This window comes from Ictalurus furcatus, chromosome 17, assembly GCF_023375685.1.
Source record: "Ictalurus furcatus strain D&B chromosome 17, Billie_1.0, whole genome shotgun sequence".
In the NCBI taxonomy this organism is placed as follows: Eukaryota; Metazoa; Chordata; class Actinopteri; order Siluriformes; family Ictaluridae; genus Ictalurus; species Ictalurus furcatus.
The window spans coordinates 3,676,041-3,686,800 of NC_071271.1; the positions used below are offsets into that span (position 1 = coordinate 3,676,041).

A 10,760-nucleotide genomic window follows, 5' to 3' on the forward strand; every position below is an offset into this window, starting at 1 on the left:
AATGAAGTAAAGAAAAAAATAACGAACATATTGTAGATCGAAAACATGGTGTTCTTTTTCGACTGGAATTAGAGACAATAACACGAATAAGACACTAAGAAGCATAGTTAATAGTTGTACTATTTCCTTTTTCAGTCCATATTTTCTATCCCTGAATTTTTTTTAAGGCGGCGGGAGGAATCTGTACTTCCTTTAGGTCTTGTGTTTAAAGGCAGCGGTCTAGACGCTATCGAAAACCCGATCTCGGACACTGGTAACCTCTGGGATGCGGATCATTTCCCAGAAAGAGCCCAGAAAATTGACTTGAGCAGCTGTGTAACCCGACTCTGAATACGAGAAACTTTACCCCGCATAAATATTGATGCAACTCTGAATACCCCCAACAGATTACAGATTCATCTAGTGTTTGATAGCTAATGAAGTTCTTACTGGTAAGTATTACATAAATATTTCTGGAGGATATGTATATTTACACTGCTTTAAAGATGTTCATATATATATTCCTGAACTTGAGTGTGTACTGGAGAGCTGGTGTGATCCGGTTCTTTTCCATATGTTTCTGACCACAGGTGGAAGAGGTACAGTGGGCTGTTCGCCGGTCCCGAAGTTCCCATCAGCAGGAGGTGTGGAATGGACACTCTGGTGGGCAGAGTGTGTGCGTGAATGGAAGGGTTTTATTGGTATGGAGATCATCCCTGAGTCGTGCGAGCTGTGCAGAGATGGGTGGTGCTGAACAGGTATCATATTAGCAGGATAAACTACAGGAACGTTGTAGAGTGGAGCTTGGCCACCAGAGGGTGCTGCAGGGAAATTGTATGCCAAATGAGAAGGCTGCTGAGAAGAAAAGCTGTGGTTCAGAAACAGAGGTTGGTGGGAGCTCATCGAGCTTGGGGTTGGTATGAGGGGTTGGAAATGTGGCATCATCAATCTATTGGGGGCGTAAACTGGGTAGGGTTGATTTGATTGATAATTCCGGCATACAAGGAAGACGACACCAGAGGAAAAGAGGATGAATGCAGCGACCCAGCCAATGTAAAGAGCTTCACCAAGTTCCCTGCGTTGGGCATCAAGTAATAGCGGGTTATAAAAGTCCTGAATGATGGAATGGGCCGTCCAGGACACAGGAACAAGGACACAAATGGCAGCCATGATCTCCATTGCGCCAGCGATTGCGATAATGAGAGATTTAAGTCGTGGTTGATCAGAAAAACAGGAACCGCTACGTAAGCCTGGCATGGATACCACCAATCCCACAAAGCTCAGTGCCACTGAGCAGCACATCAGACCTCGGGCAGCCTGGAGCTCAGGAGGCAGATAGAGCAACGAGTCGTACACCTTGCACTGCATGCGTATGTTGGCCTGGCGGTAGCAGTTCATCCATAAACCCTCCCAGCGCGTCTCCATGACGATGATGTTCTCCTGGATGAATGCCGTCACCCTCCACATGGGGAGACCCGTTACAGCTGAAACACCGATCAGACCAACGACGCCCAGGCAAACACCGATGAGCTCACACACACCCTCAACCATTGTTTTTACACACGTTCAGCTGAGAACTTTCAAAGGAGCACAGTGTCCAGAAACACAGCATCCAGTAGTCACTAAAGGTCCCGTAACTAGGAAGTTCTTGACTAGCAGGCTGTCAACTCCAGGTGCTGACCACCACTGCTCATACACATATAATATATGTGGGCTAAAGGTAGAGGGTCACTCCCTAAGCTTGGGAAAGTTTTAGAGTGTCCAAACAGTCGAATAATCCATTACCTGAGTAGTTAAAAATCCAGTAAGTTCCAGTTCTTGCTTTTGAAACTCCTTCAAGAGTAACACATGTCCCTCCTGAGGAGAAACCAGAAGTCGTCACCTCCAGAAATGATTTAGAGGCACCTTCCCGTTGGTACCGAACAAAAAATAAGTTGGTGGGCTTTTAGTTTTGTTCTCTTATGTGTTCTTGCAACATTAAACAGTGATCCTCATACCCAGTCCACTGGGGCGTTAGAGTGAAAGAGCCAGACTGATGAATGCAGAGTTGACTCTTTCTCTGTTTTGGGAAACATTTGCCTCCTCGTGATTGGTTTAGGATGATGAGGGTTAACGCTGACTGCATGTTTGTTGTGTTCTTACTCATGTGGGTTATGGACATAATAAATGTCACGTTTACAGATACACACATGCGATCTTGAACGCACCCTGGCTCTGGGACTTATTTCAAATGAATTTACTTAAAGTTGTTTTCTATTGTTTTATACTGTACTTATACAGGATAAAACACTGTGTACCAGATGTACTCATTTTCACCTCTAGTGGGAAGATGCATGTGTATGACAAGTGGGTGCACTACATTCTTTAACTGTATGAGACCTCAGAGGAAGAAATAATTCCACTCTTTTAGAATTAAACTCTTTTCAAACATATCATTTAGTGTAAGTCAAACGTAACCATGGCGATATCTTTTTACAGTAAGACAAACGTAACCATGGCGATATCTTTTTACAGTAAGTCAAACGTAACCATGGCGATATCATTTTAATGTAAGTCACATGTAACTATGGCAATATCATTTTAATGTAAGTCACATGTAACCATGACGATATCTTTTTACTGTAAGTCAAACGTAACCATGGCAATCTAATTTTTAATGTAAGTCAGATGTAACCATGGCAATATAATTTTAGTATAATTCAAACGTAACCATGGCAATATAATTTTTATATAATTCAAATGTAACCATGGCAATATAATTTTAGTATAATTCAAACGTAACCATGGCAACACCAGTTTAATGTAAGCCTAAGGTAACCCTGGTGACATCATTTTAGTGCAGTACAAAGCTTTGCAATATCACCTTAGTCTACATCAAACGTAACCATGGCAATATCAATATGTTACAGTTACAAATTAATTTGAATTACAGTTGGATACTTATACTGATTATATCAGTATTTATGTTCTATGGGACTATATTATTTAGTGGTTAGCACATTCACCTCACACCTCCAGGGTTGAGGGTTCGATTCCTACCACGGTCCTGTGTGCACGGAGCTTGCAGGTGCTTCAGGGGTTTTCTCCGGGTACTCCGGTTTCCTCCCCCAGTCCAAGGACATGCATTGTAGGCTGATTGGCATGTCCATAGTGTATGAATGGGTGTCCCCAGGGTGTCCCCAGCCCTGCGCCCCATGCTCCCCACGACCCATCCAGATGATGGATGGATGGGACTATATCAGGATATTTATATTACAAGTGCTCCTTAAACAAATATGAACTGACATTACATTACTTGTTTTTGTATATTGATAATGTTCTGGAGATTGATATTGTTTAAAACAAAAAAAAAAACCTACAAAGTGACCCATATGGTAGATGCACCTAATAAACTGCAGCTCTTTGAGCATAAATCTCTGAGCCATTGGACAGGTCCACCTCTTCCTCATTTGCCATCGCCTCAGAAATATGCAAACTCATGCAAATCTTGAATTTCCCTTGAATTTCGAATGTTTACAGTCTTTGTCTGCTTTGTCTGCCTTTACTTCCTTACAGGGATTAATAAATATAATAAATTAACCATTTCTCTCAATTTTATATTCCTTTGATTGAATCAGTAACTCAGTAGTAAGCAAACAACCTTAGCATTAACACCATCACCCCCACCCCCACCCGCCCTTGAGCCACAAAATCAAGCAAGGTTACGAAATCCATAATCTAATGACTTTAAAACTTTACTGCACCAAATACTTACATGGGTCCTATAAGATCTATGTATTTATGAAGAGATATTTACACATATCACTGGTCTACAATATATTTATACACAGTTTTCATCTGATAACATTTTTTTTGAATGATTTAGGAAAAACAATACGAAGGTTAAGTATGATGGCTTGAGCTGGCGATCGTCCTAAAATGGTCCGTTTCCTTGAATAGTTGGTGAATATATCATCAGAAGACATAAGGTGGAAATACATAAGTAATAAGTACATAATTACATGTACCAAAGACAGTTTTGGCCATCAGAGATATTCATGAATAAATGGTTATATATAAACCTTTGTTATAAACATCTCTGTAAAAAAAAGAGATTTGTATGTGATAGTTCTTCTTATATTATTTAATTGGAATTGTCAAGCCTGTACTCTTGCCATTAAAAAAAATGTCTTTGTACAGTACAATACCAGTGAAGGTTTATTATATCCTTGTTCTCCTTTTTCTGCTTCAGTTGTACGGTTGCTGTGGATGTAGAGGGTGTGTCTGGTTAAAGAATTTGAGACAATGTATGCTCATTGGCTTAAATTTCACAAAGGAGCCTCCGGGCACACGGATCACCGAGACGCTGGAGTACACAAAGCGACAAATGATTTGGTAAACATAATTGCATGCGAGCAACTTGCCTCAGTCACCTTCTAAACACATCCCTCGTAAATACAAAAAAAAAGTGCTAACAACGTTAATTCGGGGGCCGGGGGGGGGGGTGCATGATGTAGTCACATGCATCAAAAACATAGAATCTATAATTCAAACAGGTTTTTATGAGAATATCTCGACATTGATTTGTGATGATTTTTCAAATATGAGCTACGTACAATAAGATGATTTCACATGAAACATCAGAACAGTATTGTCAAGTGAGGTTAGTCCAAGTAAGCTGCAGTAAACAAGGATATACATACATTTATACACACACATTGGCTGGATCGGGTTACCATATCTCTGTTCTGTCCTCATTTAACCACTGGTTCGTGCTTATCCAGTCATATTCACAGATAGGCAACACCACTACGAACCGACAGCTGTCTGGACGGCTGGATGAAGCTCTGCTGTCTGGACGGCTGGATGAAGCTCTGCTGCCTGGACGGCTGGATGAAGCTCTGCTGCCTGGATGGCTGGATGAAGCTCTGCTGCCTGGATGTCTGAACAATAGATGGTTGAGTGGACGTCTGGATAAAGGACGGCTCTCTAGACGCGAAACTGTAGGCGGCTGCAGGTCTGGGCTGATACGCCATTTGTTGTGGTTGAGGTTGGTACGCCACGTACGACATATCCCTTTTGTAATCGTAGCGAGGGGTCTGGTCGGCTCGTTTCTCTTTTCCAGACCCGCCGCAACACGCAAAAATGCATCCGCCAGCAAAAAGCAACGCCGAGGAAACCCATCCGATGTAGAGCGCCTCGCCAAGCTCCCTTCGCTGGGCGTCGATCAGGAGGGGGTTGTAGAAATCACGTATAATCACATTGCCGGTCCAGGATACGGGAATAAGGGAGCAGATGCAGGCAAGGATAATGAGGGAGCCAGCCACAATGAGAACCATACGTTTGGCTCGCTCATTTCCTTGTATGCATGCAGTACATTTCATCCCTGTGATGGCGATGAACAGGCCAATGGCAGCCAGTGCCACCGAGCAGCACATGAGGCCTCGGGCCGCCTGGAGATCAGGCGTGAGTGCCAGCAGCGAATCGTAAACCTTACACTGCATGCGAATGTTGGCCTGTCGATAACAGTTCATCCACAGGCCCTCGTAGCGCGTCTCCATCACAATGATGTTCTCGCCAATAAATGCCGTCACGCGCCACATAGGCATCCCTGTGCTGGCCGAGACACCTATTAGGCCCAAAAGAGACAGGATTAGTGCTGCTAGTTCCATCGGCTGGCCTGCCATCTCAGCTCACTCTGCTCGTGCTCCAGTGGATGACTACTTGGCACAACTTTTTCAATCTGAATGGTGCAAACGGTAGATCATTCATGGAACTGGAAAAGAAATAAAAAACGTCTCTCTCTCGCTCTCTCTCGCTGGTATCGGTTTTCAAGTGGAGAAGCAGTCCCAGTGGATGAGTTGTGTGCATTTGTTCTCTGCCCCCTCACCTCCCTAATGAAGTAAAGAATGGGCGGGATCTCCAGGTTGTTGCTGTGAAATCGTATCCTTCTTTGCTGAGCTTATTTGCACCTGCCGGAGAAGGAGGGGCAGGAAGCAGCTCGCCAACACCACCACTGGTGCCTGGGGATCCAGAAAACAAACACATACAGACTCAGAGAGTCACACAGAGGTCCTTGTTTCTGTTACGCCTTGTACTCCGAAACTGTCGTCAAATATTAACACACAGGTTACATGCCTCGATAATATTTTATACAAATTAACCAGAAGGGAGGTTGATTTTATCTACAGCTCATGTCTCATACAGGTTTGATTCTAGAGATCTACAGATATTTATTGTTATTAAAATTAAACATTATTACATACTAAAACAAGGTGTTTTTAGGCATGGGAGAAATCCTCTTATGACGTTGAAATCTACCCGAACATCCCATTCTTACGCCATTGGCCTAAATTTTTCTAATTCCTTATGTTTCTGTCAAACACTATTACCTGCCCCTAACTCACAGTGTTGTTTGCCTCTTAACAACTGTTATTTAATCAGTTAGTATATTGTCATTCCAACTGTTATATAACAGCATTATACTGTATCCTGGACAAATATTGGCAGGTGACAACCAAGACAACCATTGTCAGGTGACTTGTAGCTGACTGCATCTGTAAACACTGAAATTCTGGTTACTTGTTAAACCTGACTTCACTGAAAGTCCCCAGGGAAGGGCTTGAGAGACGTGATGCGATTCCGTTTGTTGATGTATTTCCTTTAACAAGACGTCAGAGTTGACTGTTGACTTGCTTGACTGATTTACACGACAGCCAATAGCTTTCAAGATGTGCCACTCTCCGCATCACAAAACCTAGTTTTAGGAGTTTGTGCCAACTCGCACAAACTCCACCCTCTTGCATATGTATAAACTTCAAACATTTTATTTGTTGACCAAGGGATGGTTTGAAAAGGCAATGGTGTGGGAGAAGAGAAACAGTCAAAAATGCACCAACGAACAATGTTTACTGCTGAAGAGTTGCTACTAGAGAACACGACCTGCCCCTGGGGGTGGGACTATGGCTGTAGGACTCGAGTCCGTTCCTTTTGATGGTTTTCAATCTCGATCTTGACTCGGGCTCACTTACGATTGGCCTCGACCAACACAAAACTCATTCTTGACCCGATCTTGTCTAGTCCTGGTTTTGAACTTGATAATGATGGTCTCGATGACTACAGCCCTAAGCGAGAACTATATTGTACGTTCTAGAGAGAATTGAACTTGATTAAAACAAACCTAGTATAGGATGACTCATTGAAAAAAAAGCTTCAATTTTCCAGAAGTGACTAAGTATACAATTAAAAACAAGACTATCTCTGTACTTTTAGTATATAATTTTGGTGACAGAGTTAGGGTTATTGCTTTTTCAAATGATCTTGTTAGTCAATATATTGAAATCCAACAGAACGAGAGAATTTATTTTTCTTCTTGCTGTGATCCTCAGAAAATTCAGAGGAGGTAGTTTATTGGTAAACATTTGACTCATGCCTTGTGGAATATTCCAAATATTTCACCGTGGTGAATACGTTCAGGTAACATGCTTGAGTAAACATTGTGGAAATAAAATGGACATGTTTCATAACTTATGGCACCCCGATCGTGGACTCACCCACTTACTAAGACACTTGATGTTGTTTCCTTTAATTTGTCACATGTATGTGTTTGTATTGTTTTATTTAGAGGGAAAAAAAGAATTTTATTTTTCAATCCATGGAACAGTTCAATCAAAAATCTTGAAACCTGACTCGCTCGCGACCATATTACAGTAAAAAACCTGGGATGCAAGTCCAGATGCCACATCTAGTGTCAACCAGACGCCTTGTGTACCAGTCTGGCAAGTTTTTTTTCAATTATTCATTCGAATAAAGTATTCGTATTTAGTTACATTCCTAATAGACTGGCTAGCTAGCTAATTGGATGTGTAGTTATTTTGCTGTAGTTTTAGTTTCTCTTGTTTAACCCCCAACCTAGGGTTAGGGTTAGGGTTAGAGTTAGCCCTAACCCTAAGCCTCATCACAACTTCCTGAGTTTGAATCTCAGCCACTAATAAAGGGAATAAAGTGATGCACTTTGGTCTGAGTTTCTCCCAGTGGACATTGTGTATATTGTTTATGGATTTCAGACTCCATCTGGTTAGATTTCCTTAGGTAAATTTGAGTTGCAGGCGTGTCTAGATGTCTGAGATGGCCACAAACTATCACATTCCTTTTCAGCCAAACCACACAAACAGGTTGAGCCAGAAATGGTGAGCATTTGCTGGAATTATTTTGGGTTTTTTTTTTTTTTTTACAGCATTGTATCAGTCTAAAGTCAACTTAAACATATGAGGACATTGTGTATGAGCCACAAAGAAAGTTGATTAATTTCGACTCTGGATTTAGTGTCTGTGATGGAAAAAAAAAAACAAAAAAAAAACCTAACAAACAACAAATAAAAAAAACCCTGCATAGTCTACATACATTTTTCTTTACGTAACTTTGTCAAATTTTATTTTCAGCAAATAGTATAAACATAAAACAAAACATACTTATTCAAAGATTAAAAATCATTACAGCATTCTGACAAGAGCTTACAAGAGATTGTTTTTTTGTAGTGTGTGCGTGTATGTGTGTGTGTGTGTGTGTGTGTGTTTTCAGTGGCCATAGTATGTCACATGACCTGTCTTCCCTTAAATTTGTACAAAAGGTCCATTTTACATGGTAAATATTCTTTACTAAAACAATCACAGAGTGCTCACTGCTACAGTCAGGTCCATAAAGCAAAGTCAAGTTCATTGCCAAAAATCTTTTCACTTAAAAAAAAAAATTATATATAACAACAATTACGATTAAAACTTTCAATTTTGATTTAAAATAAAGTTGTTGTTTTTTTAAAAGCGGCTCCGTGTAACAATCATTTATAACGTAAATCTATGATCCACGGTCATTATATACATTGAGGAGTCCAGGACAAGAAATTTCAGGCCTACTTGTTGACTTAGAGTTCTTTAGTATGCGGATGGTACGTAGCTAACAGATGGGGGTTGGTAGCCATACGCCGGTTGGTAATTGTAGGCCGGCTGATAGGAATATCCAGGTTGATAAGCAGTATTGTATGGAGTGTACTGGGCTCGGTACAGCACAGAGTTAACGTCGTCTTTCTCCTCTACTCTTGGTGCATGGCGGCACAGAAGTATAACCCCGGCTATGAAACATATCGCTCCGCTGACCCAGCCGATGTAGAGCGCCTCGCCGAGCTCCCTGCGCTGCGCGTCAAGCAGCAGGGGGTTGTAAAAATCCCGGATGATGACATTAGCTGTCCAGGATACAGGAATGAGGGTGGCTATACATCCTCCCAGGAACAGACATCCACCACACACCAGGACGATGTGTTTGACACGTGGCCGTGAGTCCACAAGCCGAGTGCACCTCATCCCGATGGTCGAGACGAGACAGGCGATCGCCGTCAAAGCCACGGCGGTGCACATGAGGCCTCGGGCAGCCTGGAGCTCGGCAGGCAGGTAGAGCAGCGAGTCGTACACTTTGCACTGCATGCGGATGTTGGCCTGACGGTAGCAGTTCATCCACAGACCCTCCCAGCGTGTCTCCATGACGATGATGTTCTCCTGGATGAACGCCGTGACCTTCCACATGGGGAGACCGCAGACAGTCGAGACACCGATCAGACCGATGAATCCGATCACGAGAGCGACGACTTCGCAGTGCATCGCCTCTTTACGCTTCTTCTTTTCCTTCAGAAGCTGCTGTTCATATGCCGATTTGGCTGCTTCATCGTATCCCGTGTAAGGGCTCTCCCTGTACGTCTTGTCGGCATAGGATTTGTCGGCGTAGGATTTGCCAGCGTACGACTTGGCCCCGTACGACCCGGCCGTGTACGACATGGTGGCTGATACCTGGGACAGAAGAGAAGTCTCCTTCTTTTTCTCTGTCTGCGTCTCAAATGATAGCCAAACAAGTCAAACAGGAGACTTTACATCCTACCCATGCTATGTGCTCAAACAGGTTTATCTGCACCAAAGAGAAGCGACCTGGCAAATTCTTGATGTATGTGCGAACAGAAATTCAGGAGATAATTTAGGAAGATGCAATATTTTTTTTTTCATAATGTTGTGATTTATCACATTAAATACCTTTTATTCTTTATTCTCTGTATACATATGGAATAATTTCTATATATACACATATTTAATTTTCATATCGTGTTGAGATTTCTGTCAGTTTCCTCACTGTATGTGCTCTCAAAATGTAAGTATGGAAATAAAAAAAAGTTTAATGTGAACCTTTTTGTCCTTCTGCTTGATTCGTTTTCTTTCTTTTGCAATAATAATAACCAGGTAGGCAAAAAGGCTGGGCACCTTTACCCTCCCTTTAACCAAGAAGGAAGTGTTTGTTTGCCTATAAAGGTATGTCCTGAAGTGTTTTCTTCCTCTCATAGCACAGCAATTTGCCGACAATTACAATTCAGAAAACTTACTGACTGTTACGAAGCATTGACACTGGAGACTCCTTCCATGAATGTTAAATAAACATTTCTCCGTTCTTAAATAACATGTTTCTTTTCAATCTGCTTATTAATAGGTTTCGATTCTGTGGCGTTTCCACCATATTCCGCAGGCGTTAATATAATGAGTCGTTATTGATCACATATACATTACAGCACAGTGAAATTCTTTTTTCTTCGTATACCCCAGCATGTCAGGAAGTTGGGGTCAGAGTGCAGGGTCAGCCATGATACAGCGCCCCCTGGAGCAGAGAGGGCCTTGCTCAAGGGCCCAACAGTGGCACCACGGCAGTGCTGGGGCTTCAACCCCCGACTTTCCGATCAGTAACCCAGAGCCTTAACCGCCAAGCCACCACTG

At 42.3% G+C, this 10,760-nt stretch overlaps 3 protein-coding genes across 3 annotated transcripts; all 3 read right to left on the reverse strand.

The window, feature by feature from the left end:
• Positions 1–145: 145 nt before the first annotated feature.
• On the reverse strand, positions 146–2,769 carry LOC128621039 (claudin-8-like). The gene has a single exon (XM_053646509.1). It carries the CDS (start codon positions 1,528–1,530, stop codon positions 490–492), a length of 1,041 nt encoding a protein of 346 aa, XP_053502484.1. The 5' UTR covers positions 1,531–2,769; the 3' UTR covers positions 146–489.
• LOC128621040 (claudin-8-like) lies at positions 2,769–6,226 on the reverse strand. Its single transcript, XM_053646511.1, has one exon. It carries the CDS (start codon positions 5,643–5,645, stop codon positions 4,749–4,751), a length of 897 nt encoding a protein of 298 aa, XP_053502486.1. The 5' UTR covers positions 5,646–6,226; the 3' UTR covers positions 2,769–4,748.
• Positions 6,227–8,502: 2,276 nt separating this feature from the next.
• cldn8.2 (claudin 8.2) lies at positions 8,503–10,006 on the reverse strand. The gene has a single exon (XM_053647788.1). The coding sequence runs from the start codon at positions 9,780–9,782 to the stop codon at positions 8,889–8,891; it is 894 nt and encodes a 297-aa protein (XP_053503763.1). The 5' UTR covers positions 9,783–10,006; the 3' UTR covers positions 8,503–8,888.
• Between the last annotated feature and the right edge of the window lie 754 nt (positions 10,007–10,760).